This window comes from Notechis scutatus, chromosome Z (genome assembly GCF_049901735.1).
Source record: "Notechis scutatus isolate UNSWTSFEM ecotype Mainland chromosome Z, rNotScu1.2, whole genome shotgun sequence".
In the NCBI taxonomy this organism is placed as follows: Eukaryota; Metazoa; Chordata; class Lepidosauria; order Squamata; family Elapidae; genus Notechis; species Notechis scutatus.
The window spans coordinates 97846342-97864380 of NC_142025.1; the positions used below are offsets into that span (position 1 = coordinate 97846342).

At 35.5% G+C, this 18039-nt stretch overlaps 3 protein-coding genes across 12 annotated transcripts in view; 1 reads left to right on the top strand and 2 right to left on the bottom strand.

The window, feature by feature from the left end:
* On the bottom strand, positions 1 to 7565 carry MRPL10 (mitochondrial ribosomal protein L10). The gene is made up of 5 exons (XM_026669793.2): positions 7436 to 7565; positions 5409 to 5578; positions 3858 to 4022; positions 2979 to 3123; positions 1 to 748 (listed from the first exon to the last, which is right to left on the bottom strand). Exons 1-5 carry the CDS (start codon positions 7476 to 7478, stop codon positions 519 to 521), a joined length of 753 nt encoding a protein of 250 aa, XP_026525578.2. The 5' UTR covers positions 7479 to 7565; the 3' UTR covers positions 1 to 518.
* Positions 7541 to 16747, top strand: LRRC46 (leucine rich repeat containing 46). Of its 8 annotated transcripts, XM_087946182.1 has the most exons (10): positions 7652 to 7710; positions 8188 to 8296; positions 9467 to 9530; positions 10654 to 10753; positions 10911 to 10994; positions 11926 to 11972; positions 13649 to 13758; positions 14585 to 14654; positions 15102 to 15265; positions 16317 to 16747. In XM_087946182.1, the coding sequence occupies exons 4-10, from the start codon at positions 10682 to 10684 to the stop codon at positions 16685 to 16687; spliced, it is 918 nt and encodes a 305-aa protein (XP_087802308.1). In that variant the 5' UTR covers positions 7652 to 7710; positions 8188 to 8296; positions 9467 to 9530; positions 10654 to 10681; the 3' UTR covers positions 16688 to 16747. The 8 variants fall into 8 exon arrangements, with proteins under 8 accessions (XP_026525575.1, XP_026525576.1, XP_087802309.1 ...); XM_026669790.2 differs by lacking the exon at positions 9467 to 9530 and having other exon boundaries at positions 7541 to 7755; positions 10886 to 10994; XM_026669791.2 differs by lacking the exon at positions 9467 to 9530 and having other exon boundaries at positions 7542 to 7710; positions 10886 to 10994.
* SCRN2 (secernin 2) overlaps positions 15252 to 18039 on the bottom strand; it is a 14990-nt gene continuing 12202 nt past the window's right edge. For all 3 annotated transcript variants that reach the window (XM_026669783.2, XM_026669784.2, XM_087946178.1), the window contains exon 9: positions 15252 to 15328. The gene's annotated coding sequence lies outside the window, so the exon portion shown is untranslated. The remainder of the gene's footprint in view (positions 15329 to 18039) is intronic.

Consider the following 18039-nt stretch of genomic DNA (forward strand, 5'->3'; position numbering starts at 1 on the left):
GCTGGCAAATATGGTATATGCTGTTTGGTGCCAGAGTAAATAGTTTGTTGTTTTTTACATGGTTTCAATATGGTTTCATTTTGGATCTCTTGGAAGTTCATTTTTATTTTGTTGTTAATCCAAGTTCTTAAAACTTAACTTTATCAACCAATCTATTTTGATAAGTTATGATATATAAACAGTCTAAAATAAATACATAAGTTCCTATTAAAGATTGTTTCTTGCCCAACCTAAACCAGAAATTATGCAAATTAATAAAATTGTATTCATATTTAAACTATGTACCGCACCTGAACATATGTGATTTAAATAACACCTATGGTCCTCCACATACAATAAAATTTTATAAACATGTAGTATTAAATAAGCAAATAGTTAATAAGATTCCTTGTTTATAGTCTTGTTCTGCAGCATTTTTCTCCACGTGGTCAATCATACTAATTAACCCCTCCCACTAACCCATGGCATGCAACAAAAAAAATGACAATTTTACACTGAAGAATTAAATTGCTCGCAGTTTAGCTGATGTTCCTATCTGCTTTTCCTTCAACTTTTTCATTTTCCTGTTGAACATATTGGTCCAGCAACGAACTGAGATGAACAGAACCACGCTGCAGAAGTCTGCTAGTGTGAGATGTCATGAGTGAGAATACACCTGCAGTTTCTCCCTGGGCAGTTACTATAGATGGCAGCTTAGCATAATTTACAAAGCCTTGTTTGCTTAGGATGACATTATCGATGCAAGCTCCTGAAAAAAAATGAAACAAAAACATTCTAGTTAGGATAGATATCTATATATTACTAAAATTCTCTTTCATGTAACCGTTAACTGGGCAAAACAGAACACTACAGGGCAAAATGTTTTGAACCAAGGTACTTTAAATGGTCTAACTTACAAAAATGTCCAAAATCCAGGATCCATGACTCCCGTGGAATTCAAATTTTATAAGACATTTTTCAGGTAAGCGTTATAAAACTATTTATGACAAAATATAAAATATCGTAAAACATTTCCTCTGCTGATGTTTCAGTCAGGGGTGGGATTCTACAGGTTCGCACCTATTCGCTAGAACCGGTTAACATTCCAAGCAGGTTGGAGAACCGGTTGTTAGAAGAAATTACTGGCCTAATCCTGTAAGGAAGGCAGGAAGGAAACATTCTGGTATTGCTTACAGAAACTGCCTCTCCATTAACCCTTATTACATTCTTGGCAGGACTGGACTTCCTATCTCAGGAACTTCTCTGGAGTTTTTTTTCCTCCTTTGCTGGTACTTTGCTCGTGTGGAGTGACCATTCAAAGTTACAAGGGCACTGAAAAAAGTGACTTATGACTGTTTTTCACACTTACAACTGTTGCAGCATCTCCACAGTCATGAGAGGCCAGGCGGGCCTCGATGTGAGTGATGTTGAGTTGGCCACACCCAGCCAGTCACATGACTACCAAGCCACATCCACAGAACCGGTTGTTAAAAAATTTGAATCCCATCCCTGGTTTCACTGTACCATAAAATTCAACATGGGCTATCTTCAAGGCAGATGCAGAATGTGTCTCAACTTTTCCAGTGAAGGCAGTACATTAGCAGCTCTGTCAATCAATCAATCAATCAATCAATCAATCAATCAATCAATCAATCAATCAATCAATCAAAATAGAGCTGGAAAGGACCTTACAGGTCTTCTAGTCCAACTCCCTGCTCAAACAGGAGACCCTGTACTATGTCAGACAAGTGTCCAGTCTCTTCTTAAAAACCTTAAGTGATGAAGCACCCACAACTTCTCATGGCAAACTGTCAGGGTTGAAGAAATTGAAAAATCTGGTAAGGAAGTATCTCTGAAAGGATGACACAAGAGATCACAGAAGTCTGTTTGCTTTACAAATTGTAGAATTTAAATTTAACATTTTATTTCCAAATGGAGATGCAGAATTATAGACAGACAGACTAAGGTGGTGACTGAATGTGACCAGAAGACAACAGAACACACCAAAAGTTTTACCTAAAAAATAGTCTAGTAACATATTAAATAAATAATGGTCACACAATCACATTTGCCTAAAATATGCAATTATTTTTCCACTGCATAGCACTATATAAATCCACGTACTCAGTAGTAAAAAGGCATTCTATTAGTTTTCAAATAGAAATACTTGAAAAGTTCCATTGGAACCTTAGTTCTACAGGGGGGAACTCTGTAAGTAAGGAATGAATATTTTCCCCCTAATTCCTTGTGGAAATTACAGAGAACAAAGAAAAAAATTTCAGCCTTGGTCCAGTGGTGGGATTCAAATTTTTTTACTACTGGTTCTGTGGGCGTGGCTTGGTGGGCATGGCAGGGGAAGGATACTGCAAAATCTCCAGTCAGGGCTGGTATTTGCCAGTTCTCCAAATTACTCAAAATTTCTGCTACTTGTCAGAACCTGCTGAATACCACCTCTGCCTTGGTCTCTTGCATTCAACTTTCTCTTTGAAACTAAGGGGAGAGGGGAAGAGGCTTAGTCCCTTGTGGACAACTTATTTTCCCCTTAGTCATTAAGATGCACAAGAAAAGGTAGGGTTTCTCAACAACCCCCATCCTTCCAAATCAGGAGTTCTAATGATTTTTTTTAATAAGCAGCTTTCACCACCTAATTTTTTTTTTAAAAAACCCTGTCCTACAGCTATAAAATAAGTTGTAAATCATGCCTCTTCCAGGTACTTCGACTTAACTAATCTGCCTCTTTCACAGCTTCTTTTCCAGTTAATTATCTAACTCGATCATAGGAACTTTCTCCACCTTGGATACTTCCAGACACCTACATTGCAAACATTGGTGAAAACTCTGAGAGTTAAATTCCACAAATATGAGAAATGTCTAGAATGGTGCTTATCCTACCTACCCCACTATTGATTGCTAATCTTTTTGTTAATCAAAAAGAAGTTTTAAGACCTCTCAGTAAAAAAAATGAAGCATCCATTATCTCTGCAGAACTCATCCCTTACCTAACATATTAATCTGTGGCACACGCTTCAGGATTTGAAGTGTTTCTCGAGCCTTTGTTTCCATACTGACAAGTAGAAGGTTGCGTTCCACAAAAAGAGGGAGGAGATTCTTGTATTTCGATTCCAAAAGAAAGGGAATCATGATCTGGAAAAGTGGAGAAAAGGATATTAGAGTTGGCCTTACATTGAAAAGTATCATAATTACAGAGGTTACAGCAGAACAAGGAAGGGATCATATTTCTCCTAGAGATCCCCAAATAGGTTTTCCTGTTATATTAAAGTATCCTAGTTTGTGGGGGAGATTGGGAGATGCTTGAAGGAACAAAGAAGAAACAAGCAAAGCCTCTCTCTATTCCACTCTAGCAAATCTGTGCTGGATCAAACACCACCACATAGAATTTTATAATGGTATCACGAAGCTATAACAAAACTCTACTTTTCATTCACAAAGTAAAATATGCTGAAACTATAATCCTTCTGCCTTTCATGTGAACTTTTAAATGGCAAATAGGACCTCTTACAATGCTACCAATAAACTCATACTAACTTCAAGAGAAAGAAAAACTTAGTCAAGATGAAGGAGGCACCAAGAATAACAAAGCAACAAGAGTTAAGAGATAAAATTATACAACCATATAATCTGTGCTATTTATCAGTTAAATTATCATCTGATAAGTCATTGACAATGTATTTGGCAAAGAACAGGATAAGTTCCCTTGGGACATTTTTTTCTATAAAACTTCTTTAAAAATTAGAATTCATTGGCTGATCCTTTTGGGAAAGCAAAATATTAAAGAGAGCAGAAGAAAAAAAACTTTTAACATACAGCATGATTACAACACTGTATTTCTGGAAGTCTATTAATACAGAAAACTGTACCTTATTGGGAAAAAATTTAACATGGACATCGTATTTTCGCAGCCGATGCCTGAATAATACCATATCATTTCCAGGAATATAATTGTATTGGCACACAACAATCATTTTATTCTCAAGAAATATTTGTTTCACTTGACGCAATAATAGTCTTTCATAGCCAGTCTCCTGCATGAGAGAAAAATGGATTTGCAATCTTGAAAATACAGACAATAAAAACTCTAGATTATATTCATAACTACAAAATATCAGTGGATTTCAGAAACAAATTCTGATTTATTCACCAAGGTAAAATGGTTATTCTCTCTCAGCCCAATTCATCTCACAGAGTTGTTGTTGTGGAGAAAATTAGAGGAGGAATTTGTGTTGAATGGCTGCCTTCAGTTCTTTGTAAAAATAATAAAAGCAGGATACCAATAAAAATAAAAGCAGGATACCAATAAAAATAAAATAAAATGTTTTTCTAATTATAACAACCATTCATACTTCTTCAGAAGCAAATTATAATATTTATGTTTTACTTAATTAGCTTTTTCTTTCTGTGATATTAATTAAATGAACTTATCAATCTACTTAAGTGTATGCTATTTCAAACTCTGTCCAAACTTAGCAAGGCCTCGAAGCTTGATTTAAACAAGTTCCATTAGAATTATTGCTATCTGAAAATTAAATAACATATCCAAGAACATTCTCCCACTATTATGGAGGTGGGAAAATACACACTTTGTGTAATCACGTAAGATTAAACCAAACAAATACAAATCAAGCGGCTCAAATCAGCAAGGATTCATCTGTCATTCCATCACAAAGGAAAGAAGAATTTCTATCTGGATGGTAATATGATATATAAATGCTTTTGTTTTTGAGCAAAACAAATTCAGTCTTTCTTCCATAATCAAAATAGAAGTAAAATTGAGATATTCAGTTTACTGAATTCTGCTTTACAATACTAGTATAATTTAGCTGTTTGTCAAGGCAATTGTATAACTTTATAATTGTTCAAAAATTGGTTATTTTTGATGAGTCATCAGTGCAAGTTAGTTTCAATAAATTATCTGAATGCCAACTATCAGCATTATAGGGTTATTTCTATTATTCATCTCTGATCCACAATTCTGCTTATATCTTAAACGATAAAGCCATGTATCCAATTTTATATAAATGAAAAATTCCATAAAACAAATTGAATAAACACCAAGAAAGCCAACAGTTATGAGGAAAGTATTTAAATTCAGACAACTGAGTAGAATAGCCACAGCTAGATTCTGATTTTAGTGGAGCATAACCAAGGATGTGAAGGGAAGTTATTTTTGGCTTTACAGTTGAAGAGCAGCACAAATTAACTACCTCCCAAAGGTCAGGAGGGAGCATAGCATCAAATACTTAAGTCATTATTAGAATAATGTGGCTATCTATTACAGAACAGAAATTATATGAACCCTTTCACAATTGGCAGAACTATGAAGGGCAAAATATAAAAAGCTTTTCAAGAATTTTAATCAAAATGAGTATTTATATCATTCCAACCATCCCAAAATAGTAGAATGTTATTACTTCTTTAGGAAGAATGACATGGGGTTTCATACAGGTCTCTGAAGTCAGAGGTTTTGGTGGGATGTACTCAGTCACTGCCATCAGCTTTTGTCTCATAATATGCATCGGTTTCCAGTGACGTGTGACAGATTTGGAGCCATGACGGATAAGCTGCAAGGTGGGCAGCCAGTCTAGACCAATAGAGCAACAGGAGAATTAGATTACAGTACAAATTGCAAATGTAGACAAGTGGGCTCTTATATGACCACCATTTCCAAGGCAACAACTTCATAAGGAAGAATCAAAGGATCCTAGTATTACAGAAAATGAAGAGTCCAGAAATGTACAGATCAATTTATATAAATGATGAATATTTTTTAATCATAAAGCCATCAAGAATATTCTTGATAATCATAACTCCTCACACTGAAGCCTTCTTAAGATATTTAGGCTTAGTAATGAGTATCAAGGGTACTAAATTTTAGACTGATTAATAGTACTGGTTAGAATTTGCCTATGAAATCCATCTAAAAGATAAATCCAAATTTGGTTTCTGTCATCCTGAAGTATCCTCAATAAAGAAAACTTTCAGGAATTATTTATACAAAGAATAACAAGCATCATACCATTATTAAATAAATCCATCATGATTTTAGATATATCACTTGTACTTCCTTTTTAAAGTATATAATTGTCTTGGAAAACAAATACAGGTATTCTCAACTTAGGAGCACAATTGTGCCCAAAATTTCTGCTGTTAAACAAAACATATGTTAAGTGAATTTTATCCAATTTACAACCTTTCTTGCCAGTTTTTAAATGAAACACGTAATTGTTAAATTAATAATACAATTGTTAAGTGAATCTGGTTTCCCCTTTGACTTCGTTTGTCAGGTCACAAAAGGTGGTCAGGTGGCCCTGGGACACTGCAACAGTCATAAATATGAGTCAGTTGACAAGTGTTTGAATTTAGATCACGTGACTATGGGGATGCTGCAAAGGTCATAAGCGTCAAAAGTATTCATAAGTCACTTTTTTAGTGCCGTTGTAACTTTGAACAGTTTACTAAACAAAGTGTTGTACATTGAGTACTACTGTACATAAAAGGCATAAAAATGAGAGAAAGTCTCTTAAATCTAAAACAAATATTCATACAATGTATTTATACAATTTAAACTGTTTAGCTTAGAAGGTAAATAGGAAAAGAGAATATAAGAAATATTTATAAAGTTCTATGTGGCAATAAAACAAAACTTTTTAAAAACCAACTAATACCAAAGAAATTGCTTTGAATGCCTCCATCCATCCATTGAAACTCCCACAAATTTCATTTTCAGTAGGACAATTAAATAAAAACTACTTGCATGCTTTTTATAATTATTAAGAAATTATTGGAGAAGTAGTTGTTTTATGTTTGGGTGGGAGAGCATACTAATCATTGTTTGTATATAGATAAAATATTAAAAGTGTGGAATCTATAAATCAATGGATAATTTATTGAAAGGAGCAAAACTCTTTAACAATTGTTTACCTTAGGTATTAACTATCATAAAAGGAAGCTCAACGTACTTTTTACAATTAAAAAACTTTATTTTGGATACTTTACCCATAACTAGTGCACCATACAGCATTATACACAATATTATCTACATAATTATTTAAGTATTTCACAATATTAAAATCTGCTGGCGGGGGGGAAGCGATTTTGTCCCCCAAAAGACTCAACACCAATACTCCCATCAATTACAGGAGACGAGCCAGTGTCAAAAGCTCCTCGTTACCCCATTTCCCCTGCTTTACCGAGGTATGAATAGCTGAATAATCTGAAACTGTGTCAGCCCAAAATTTACGAAAAGTTAGGATTTTTGCGACGTGGGCGAAAGATCGGCAAAGAAAGAATGATTCAGGCTGAATTTCAACCGGGAGAGCTGTAGTGCTCTCTTGTTGACACAGAAGACGAGCATAGCAGATAAAGTGATTTACAAGCCATAATATGGATAATAATTTCCGGAGGCAGAAAAGCCCTTCTATTTTTCATTTTCCCTTACCGGTTTTACATATCCTTATACCCCAACCGCCAACAGCAGCCATTTCCAAAAAACGTGGATGCCAGAATAGAGCATCACGGGAGTGGGGATTTAAAGGGGAAGGATCCCTTTTCTCTCAGCCATAAAAGAAAAAAAAACTTGTCATCTCCTGGCAACGAAGGCTCGAGAAGTCGTCTCGTGATCAACCCTTCCTCAAGTTTCCCCCTCTTTCTCTCTCCGAGGACTTGATGACTGGAAAGAGATACAGAAAGACTTCTTTGCTTTCCGCAGATATGGTAACCCCTAGGGGTTGCTAGTGGCACCCGTAGAAAGAGGCAGAGGTACCACAACGTTTGTATTAAAAAAAAAAAAGATGAGATAAGCCCATTTCATCCTAGATCGGTATTTTTTAACCTCAGCCACTTTAAGATGTGTGAACTTCAACTCCCAGAGTACCTCAGCCACAGCATGAGTGGTTGAGGAATTCTGGGAGCTGAAGTCCATACTTCTTAAAGTGACTGCCGTTGAGAAATACTGCCATAGATGTTGCCAAGGTCACAGCACTAGAGTGAACACCCATAAGGAATCCTTACAAATTCTCCTTCCAAGTTGCTGCTATAAGCAATTGAATCTCCCTGACTAGTGTTTTTTTTTTTTTTGGGGGGGGGGGGGGACCCCACAAAGACTTTTGAATGCTGCTATGGCTGCATTCTTCGGCTGCTAAGTAAATGCAAGGGATTGTTATGGTAATTCTTGCCCCCTCCCTTTACTAGCTGTGGGCCGTTTCCATGAAGATTCTGAAACTGTAGCTTCCCGGTCTCTTTTCTAAGAGACAGATATTCATTTTGGGGCATCAGGAAGATTCATCAGTCATGGCAGGAGGTAAGGCCTCCACTTCGAAAGTATCTTAAAAAGTTCAAGGTAATGAAAAGTAATTCTTAAGAGAACTGAACTACTGTATCACCATTTTAGAAAGTTTGTTTATTTAGTAATCCAGTTCACTTGGCCGCCCATCTCACAGAAAATGACTCTGAGCTGCAACAATTCAATAAAATAGTAAAATAAATAAAAGTTAATGTTTCATCATTGTAGGGTCACTGTTAGGGAAGAATGGAATGAGAAGCAAAGGAGATAAGGTGTGCCAATTAGAAAGTGAAAAATCAGGCTATGTCTTATTAAGAAAATAAAAATTGAGAATTTTAGAATTAGGCATGTGCAAACTAATTGTTTATATTTATAGTGACTATAGTTTCTTGGGGAAAATAAACTTAAAAAGGAACAAATTATTTTCTAAATCTCAAGGACAAAAAAAAATTGTGTATAACTTTGTTTTTCAAAGGAAAATTCAAGACCAAACCAAGAAAATAATTAAATAAATCTAAAGGTCAGTTTTCTGAAATGAAGTACTGCCCTTTATAATAACTGTATTTATACCTGACTGTAAAAAGTGTGTTGCACTCCCAGCATGGTACTGAAGGTTCCTAACTTGTGCATTAAATAAACATTTTAACATTGAATTACGAAGTCTGGTGCTTTGTTCTGAATAAGGAACAAATCATAGAGAAGAAATTCTTACAAGAAGGGAAGTCCTTTGCTAATGCCTGAATGCAAGAGAAAAAAACCAAGAAGACACACAGAAGTCTGTCTTCTCTGTAATATGTGGTATGATGTGTGAAAGATCCAAAATCTTGAGTAGTTGCTAGCATATTGTATTGTAATAGAAATAACAATTGTTGATCTGTCCAGTATGGCAGGAAAGTGGAGAGCTAAGGAATAGTTAATGTCCCTAAAATACTAAATCTCTGAACAATAATGCTTTATAATCACATTGTGATCTTACTACACAACAGACTTCATGAAAGGGCACAAAAATCATATGTAGCTAATAGCCTGAGATTTTACTGAGAGGGGTCTTGCTAAGATTCAAGAATAAAAGGGATTGTTTAATTTAGATTCTGTCTGTTTGGATTTATAAGACTGTTTAGCTCAAGCTTTGGGTGGGTGCAACAAAAATAACAATAATAACCATATTTCCATATTTTCATTGAACAGTATATGTATGGCTGAAAACTTCATTCACCAGTCAGAAATCTGAATAGTTCACATTTGATTCAAAGTAAGAAAAAAAAAAAGCTTCAAATCTTTCAACATTTTTAATGAGTAGACACCGGGTTTTGATTAGGAAATTATGCAAACTTCATTATGCAAGTCATATGCAGTCATATGAGTTCTAGGCCCCTTTCTGTTTGCCACTAAGAAACAAAATCAAGGCTACACACAAATTAAATATCCACATTCATTAAATCCACATTCATTAAATCAAACTTTCTATTGCTAAGTGAGACAATTGTTAATTGACCGCTTTCCCATTTTATGACCTTTCTTGCCACAGTTGTTAAGTGAATCCCTGCAGTTGTTAAGTTAGCAATACAATTCAAAGTGTATCTGGCTCCCCCCTTGCTTTTGCTTGTCAGTCGCAAAGGGGGATAACACGATACTGCAACGGTCATAAATAAGACTCACCATGCATCTGAATTTTTATCACATGACCATTTTTTTAGTGCAACTTCAAACAGTCACAAAATGAGCTGCTGTAAGTTGAGGACTACATATTGACTTTTGAAAATCATTTTGTTGTTGTTTGGTAGATAAAATTACTCATCCATTATATCAGGGGTGTTAAACTCGCATCATTGCGGCAGTATCATATGACGTATTAGGACTTCCCCCCCCTTCGCTAAACCGGGTAGGGCCAGCATGAGATGCATCCAGCCCGCAACCTGTGAGTTTGAGACCCCTGCATTATATACTTCCTATAAGATTTATTCTCTTAACATGGGCTGATTGAAATCAGTGGGACTTACACTAATCACAGTTAATTTATCCCATTCATTTCAATGGGTTTACTTTAACTATGATTAACTCTTATTAAAAGTAATCATGTCTCAGGTAGTTTTTTCCAGCAGTAAGAATAACAACATTTTGGCAAATAAACTATATAATACAATCTATAAGTAGAACTGTAGCCAGGAAACAATATTCTATATAAAATTAAGAATCTTCTTCTTCCTTCTTGATATATTCTGGAAATATATTATCTTTTATTTTCTTTGAGAGGTTTTTTTTCTTCCTGATGAACCTTTACAATAACAAGGTTTGCTTTTATCATTTCAGTTGTTTTAGCTGATATACTGATTTAAATCTAGATAAACTAGAATCCTTTGTTTATTTGTTTTCAGCTAATTTACAACCCCCCACTGAAGGGGTATGCTTGACAAAATCTCTTATTGTCCAGAGGAACATACCAGTACCAGTGGAGAAAGAGGATCCAGAGACAATGTGAGTATTCCAGCTACTATTTAAATTAATACGAAACTTTCAGGTTCTGGTAATACTTTTGGCAGGCATGAGAAAGGTGGAAAGGAGAAGAGGTATAATGTTTGTGACTGGAAAACATCTCTCCAATTCCAGATCTGAAGCCTTGACTTCTCTACAGGTCCTACGGCTAGATAGGGAGAGAATTAGCTGCATTGACAACCTGCCAGAATTAAAACATGTCCACAGCCTCTATTTACAACAGGTAACACACTCTGCCACATTCTTTGCTACTGAATGCAGCGCTATCTTTGAAAGGCAATCTTCTTTCTTTCTTTCTTTCTTTCTTTCTTTCTTTCTTTCTTTCTTTCTTTCTTTCTTGGCATCTGAAGCATGAATCTTCGCTGTTGGTATGTACCACTAGCTGCATCCCAACTCCCTTTGAAAAAAGTGACATAGCTTACATTGGTTGGGAATGATAGCAACTGTCCATCATAATTGGAGCACTGGATTAGAGAAGCCTGTTTTAAAAAATATTTCAGATTTCAAGATTTCAGGGTCTGAAAGTGTATACACACACACACACACACACACACAAGTCCTGGAAGTAGTGACAGATCACTGTTTTAACATGATTTATGTGCTTGGTATCTTGCCTATTTTCGTTGTTGTTAGACTACTGAAGATGTACACAAAAAATAATATTTAGCAGAATTCATAAATAAGGAATCTAGATATCTTGATAGGATGAATTAGAATTTGGTTTGGTGCTAATTTTATTACTTTTAAAGCAAATACTAAATCCAATATGAAGGACAAAATATTTTTCTTGGATGCATATTGGATTTGGTCTTTCCAAAATAAAGATAATCTGCCATTCTTAATAGTATTTCTTATAATGTTTTACAAGGTTACAGCAGTAAAATGCATCAGGAAAATAGGCTTCAGAGATGTCCACAAATAGATCTACGTGTCCAACTTTCTTGTTTTTCAGGTGTTTGGGATGACAGCCCTGGTGATTTTATAGATAAAACAGTACTACCCAGGGATCTTAAGGACTCCACAGAGACCTAATAGTTAGGAGAAAGACTCCTTTTCAAAATCCACACACATATTCATATACAGTAAATTAATCTTTCCAAATGCCTTTCCTGCATTTATTAACGTGCTGAGACTTGCACTATTTTCATTTTTAGAATCAAATAAAGAAAATTGAAAACTTAAACTGCTTTCCAAACTTAAAGTAAGTATATATTTAATTTACATGATTTAAATCATTAAAAAGGGAAGCTGGAAAATTGTCCTTAGTTTGTATGAAAGTAAAACAATTCAGTGTGCATTAAACTGTGTCCAAGTAGCTGTGATAAAATAAATTATGATAAAATATATACATCAAATGATAGCAATAGATTAAATGCTTCAAACAAATCACACCTGTTGCTTATCATTAACTCTGGATGGGGTTATACTACCCCAGGCAGATCTGGGACAGAACTTGGGGGTCTTCCTAGTTCCATGTCTCCTGATCAAAGAGCAGGCACCAATCATAATTTGGTAGGCCTTTGCACAATTTTGCATTGTACCATTTCCTTTACCTGGATTATGCGGCCCTGTGCATAGTCACTCATGCCCTAGTCATTTGTCAGCTGGATTACTGCAACATGCTCTAATGGGGCTATCCTTAAGTAGTATTTGGAAACTGCAGATGCAGAAAGTAGTGGCACGCGGTCCTGAAAGCTTCTAGGCCCCACACATAACATCATTATTGTGTGAGCTGCATTGGTTACCAATTTGTTTCTGGAACCAGTTCAAGATGTTGGTTGTTACTTTTAAAGCCCTATATGACATGGGTCCAGAGTATTTAAGGAGCCATCTCTCCCAATGAGACTAGCCTGCCCCACTTGCGCCAAAGGAAGAAGCCTGCTATGGATCCCATCTGCTAAGAAATTCCAGCAGGCAGGTCCAAGGAGAATAGTCTTTTCTATCATGGCCTAATTTTTGTGGAAGATTCTACCATCAGAGGTGAGAACACTCTCACCCTTTTGGCCTTCTGAAAGGTATTAAATTGACGTTGCTGGTTGACCTGAGACCCTGAGGGAAATGGTTGACAGGCTAAGACTTCAACCCATCCTGTCTGCTTCTTAGTTCTGGTTTCAGTATAGTTTTTTAAATTTTAATTTGTATAGTTTTAATTATTTTTCTACTTGTTTTATAACCTATAAGCCACCCAGAGTCACCTTACAGGGGAAATGAGTGGCATAAAAATAAATTATCATATATAAATATAAGAATAGCTATGTCTACATATCATATAGTTCCACCTGCTTTTCCTGTCTGCTAAATCAGATAATTAGTTTTTTGTATAACAGTTTTAGAGAACTAACCTGCAGCTAAACCACTGAGAGGGTTGTGTGTGTTGTGAGTATGTAACAATTGAAGTAGAATTAGCTTCAGTACCCAAAAGCCACCCACTCTTCTCTAGGCTTGTTTATCTTAAGAATAAAAGGCCTATGTCTAGTATGTAATATTACAACTGCAGATGGGATCATCCCTAAATTAAAAAGTATTCAGTATAAAAAACTAACATAGTTTTACATTATTTTTCACTTGGTAATTTTTTACATGAATGAAATATACTTATCACTTCAGTGAGAACGAGACCAATTTTAAAAGAGGGATTCATAAATGAGAATAAAAAACTTGTAGTTGATTTCCAGCCCTGACAGGTAATGAAACACTCATTTGAATGTTGGATTGTAACTCTATCTGGTGGTAAGAAATAGATTGCATGTTTTATGATGTCATCACCCATTAATGTATCATGGCTTCAGTATATTTCCCTTCTTCTGAAAGGTAGTGTGTTACTATTATCTTAAGGATTTTGCAATTTCAATATCTTGCCTTCTTATATGATTCCAGGTTTCTATCATTATCTGGGAATTGCATCAACAAAATAGAGAACCTCCAACCTCTCCTCAAGTTGAAATTTCTGGATCTTTCACAGAATTGTATTGATACTTTAGACATAGGTTAGTCTGTCTATTCCTCTGTTCATCTTTGCCATCTATACCAGCCATTCTCAAACTTGTGTTTTCCTGGTATGTTGGAAATATAACTCAATAACCATTAATTATCAACCATCTGAATTATGAGCTATAGCCTTTACTAAAGGGGTGGGCAATTAATATTCCCAAGGGGGTTACATGAGAAACTGAGGCTACTGTGGAGAGCTGAACTAATAGGCTGAATTTAATTCTGCTGATTTGTGTGCATATTGCACACTTATTGACATTTGATTTCTAATTTTCAACTAATCTCACACAGGCTGGACAGTCAAAGGGCTGAATGTTGTTCAGGGGCCATAAAATGCCCAGGTCTGTTCTACAACTAACAGAATTGGATCAAACAATGTTGATCAATTCTTATATTCCTCCATTGGTTGTGAAAATATTATATGAACCACTACTATACTATACTATACTATACTATACTATACTATACTATACTATACTATACTATACTATACTATACTATACTATACTATACTATACTATACTATACTAATACTAATACTAATACTAATACTAATACTAATACTAATACTAATACTATACTAATATTATATTGTAAAACACTATATTGTTGAAATTCAGCCTTTCACTTTGTAGTATTAAATCAGATATGTGAAGTATTTATTTAGCAATTTAATAAAATAATAAATATTTGCAAATAGTTGTTTGATAATAGTTCATAAAAACATGAACCAGCCCCATGCATGTCCAAAAAATTATGTATCAATCTCTATCCATTTGCATTCCTACCAGTTTCCTTATTTACACCTTCTGGTTTATATAGATGAGTTGCCCCTGAACCTTGCCATCCTTGACCTGACTGGAAATAAATGCATGACTCGAAAAGGCTACAGGTAAAACCAGGAAAGCAAATCATACTGATTCATAATAACTCATCCTGTAATTACCTTTTCTAACATTGTCCTTCAAGCTGAATCTGGAACTTCCTTTATCCCAGCCAGCGTCAGAACTACTATCTGGAAGGTATTAAGTTCGGGAAGGTAGCACCCCATCACTAAGGCCACTGCAACATCATAGAATAAAGCAAACAGGCTGTTCTAAATCCATTAGGAACATGGGAAATGAGGCACAATGGTTGGCTGGGTAATTCTGGAAGTTGAAGGCCACACTTTGCCAATGTCCAGAAACATGGTGTAACTTATATCATCAGTTTCATTTAAAATAGAACAAAAACACAATTGTAAAAGATCTTGCCTCCTACTTTCATTAATCACCAAAGAGGAGAGCACAGAGATAAACTTTTATTTTCAACTTCATCAGCCGTGTATTTCCATTTCTAGAGAGTGTGTGTTAGCAGCTCTGCCTCATCTGATAGAACTGGACAACAAAGGCATCTCAAAGCAGAAAGTCATACTCCAAAACAATGAAGAGGAGGAAAATAGCTCAGAAGAGAGTGATTATGAGGACTGTCCAGAGCTCTTTGAGCCACTGAGCACAGAAAAAGGTATTCCAATTGCAGGGCCAGATTTGGGGTATTAGATCAACGTGGAAGCAAAGATTTTCAGTTCTGCAATGAAAAAATACTTCTGAAGATAAGTTATCTTGAAATGGTTAATATTGAAGCATCAAGAAATACAGATTCCCTTCATGTTTCCTAATCTTAAGGTCATTCATTCTCAACCTAACTTACCTCATAAGAACAATGGAAATATCAAACAAAGGGGGAAACCATGGAAACACTGGTTAAAAGCAATAGTACACAGGAAATAAATATTATGCACAGTAAAAAAGCACATTACAAATATAGTCATTATTATCAATTATAGCAGGGGTCCCCAACCGCCGGGCCGCGGACCGATACCGGGCCGTGGAACAACTCTTACCGGGCCGCTGGTTGCTGGGCGCCGCCATCTTTTTTTGGTAAAAAAAGTGCTTCCGGTGAGCTTTTCCGGGTAGAAAGCTCACCGGAAGCACTTTTTCATCAAAAAGATGGCGGCGCCCAGTTGATGCCGGTACCGGGCCGCGGCGCCCAGCTGATGCTGGTACCGGGCCGCGGCATCAAAAAGGTTGGGGATCCCTGAATTATAGTGACATTTATGTTCACCAAGGAACCTCTTTTATTTCCAAAATAGAGATAAAAAGGAATTGCTAAATATTAATCTTTGTTTAAAAACTGATAATTGTATTTAATTATATTTATATTATGTTTAATATTTTGATTAAACCTGTTATTCTTAAAATAAGAGATAACAATAGACTTTGAGCAGCTTCCTGGCTGAGCTGATATTTACTCAAGACTGCCATGATTTCTCTAGTAGATGTCCCAGTTATATAACCCAAAACTCAACAAGTCAGCACTCAGTGAAGAAACATTCTGTGCTTTTAGCTCAATCTATACCTTGAGCCTGACCCTCTGGCTTATGTGTATCCATGTTAACAAAAATAATTTGCATTCTACAATTCTATGCAAATTTGCTGAAAACAGCTACGTATTTTTTTTAATGAATGGATTATGGGGACTGCAACTTTATCCTAATTCTGGTTTTTTTTGCTAGACTTCTTTGTTGATGTCCATAATGAATTCAGTAGCCGCTCAGCCTGGCGGAGAGAGACAGCAATGAGGGAACACGAAGCCCGTCTAGAAGAGCTGAGACAACGACAGAATCTGACGCAGCTTGTGTTCAATACCAGTGAAGGTAGAACTGAACTCCTAAGTTTACCAGAATCAAGATCTCCAGTTCTAAACAATTTACCTCAAACTGAGAACCATACAGTTTTGAATCCACCACAAAGAACAGTGAATCCAGCAGTTGATGCAGGACTGAATATTCCAAAGGAAAAAAATGAAGGCACAACTCAGCAAAAAATATCAAAAGGAAAAATATCTAGTGCAGCTAAAACTGCAAACAAGAATATAAGAAAATGATTTTTGTTGAAACATTACTTACATAATACTTTTATCAAAAAAATATACTTCATTTGTGAAGCACTGTCCATTTTTTAAATAAGCAAGATAAATAAATGCTGGAGGAGGTGGGGGAAATATGATTGCCAGTCAGAAAAGTAGAAAAATGAGTAGTCTTGTACCATAACTTGCAAGAAACTACTGAGAAAAAGGGGAGGGGCTTGTTAGATTTTTCGCCTTAGTCCTATTCATTTGCAACATGATCCCATCTGCAGCATAAGGGCCACAGTGACATCACATGCATCCTGATGTCATTATACACAAGACATAAATAATTCATTCAATGTACACAATTATGTTGTATAATACATACAATGTCATTCCTTGTTTGTCTCCTAAAGTTAAATGGCCTTAGCCTCCCAAAACTGATACTGTAAATGTTGTTTCCATCCTTGATATTTATGAGTCCCCAGATGTCACACAGATTCATAGGAATTCAAAAGGCTACTTGAGTGGACAAATCTCAAGGAAGTCTCACATAACAAAACAAAATGTGTCTATTAGATTATCTGCAGAGATGTTCTATTTTTAGTTATCATAGCTCTTTTAATTTTTCCTACCTAACCCACTTTCTAATTATAACATCAGCCCAAAGTGAGGATACAAAAAACGATCACTACCTTGTAAAAAATTAATAAAACATAGGTTGCAATAAAGGTATCCTTACAATTCCTAAAAAGTTAAAACCCATCACACTGGACAGAATCTTGTACTCATGCCAATGGCTGTAATTTCCAGAACTTAGTACATAATTATAATCTAAGGGCACTACCATTATAGTTTTCATTCCTCCATCCCCCAGCAACATAAAGGCAATAAGTAAGTTTTTCTTTAAATCAATTACACGGTCAGAGGACTGAAAGTAATCAAATGTGATACCAATCTTTAAAAGGAACCCAGGGATATCCCATAAATTATATGTCTGTCACTTAACATCTGTTTCAGGCAAATTGGTAGGCATGTAATTAAAGAAAAACAATTAAGCAATAAATAATTTGACACATAGAAAAAAATCTTACAGAAGGAAAATCTGCACAGATTCCACAGATAAAACCTCTTTCACAAACCTTCTAGAGTTGACAGTTTCAACAACACTTATGAAAAGCTGAGTAAATTTAGCAGACGTGGAGTAAAATAATCTGCCCTTTTATGGACTGCAAACTAAAGGCAGAAAGAAATGACTAGGAATAAATGGGAGGTGAAGTTCTTCAAGGATCTGTGTTGGGACTTGTTTATAAATGAAATACCTTTGAGTTAGGGGCAAACATAAACAGTATGTTTAAATAAAAGTAAGCTTATTTGAAATGCTGAGA

What these genes read in the sequence shown, in the direction of transcription:
- LRRC46 (XM_026669790.2), top strand. An exon ending in TATTGATACTTTAGACATAG is followed by an intron (nt 13,759 to 14,584) that starts GTTAGTCTGTCT and finishes TGGTTTATATAG; the next exon opens with ATGAGTTGCCCCTGAACCTT. An exon ending in GCCACTGAGCACAGAAAAAG is followed by an intron (nt 15,266 to 16,316) that starts GTATTCCAATTG and finishes TTTTTTTGCTAG; the next exon opens with ACTTCTTTGTTGATGTCCAT.
- MRPL10 (XM_026669793.2), bottom strand. Translation starts at nt 7,478, where the DNA reads ATGGCTGCTGTTGGCGGTTGGGGTATAAGGATATGTAAAACCG. An exon ending in TATAAGGATATGTAAAACCG is followed by an intron (nt 5,579 to 7,435) that starts GTAAGGGAAAAT and finishes CTATTGGTCTAG; the next exon opens with ACTGGCTGCCCACCTTGCAG. An exon ending in GCCACAGATTAATATGTTAG is followed by an intron (nt 749 to 2,978) that starts GTAAGGGATGAG and finishes ATTTTTTTTCAG; the next exon opens with GAGCTTGCATCGATAATGTC.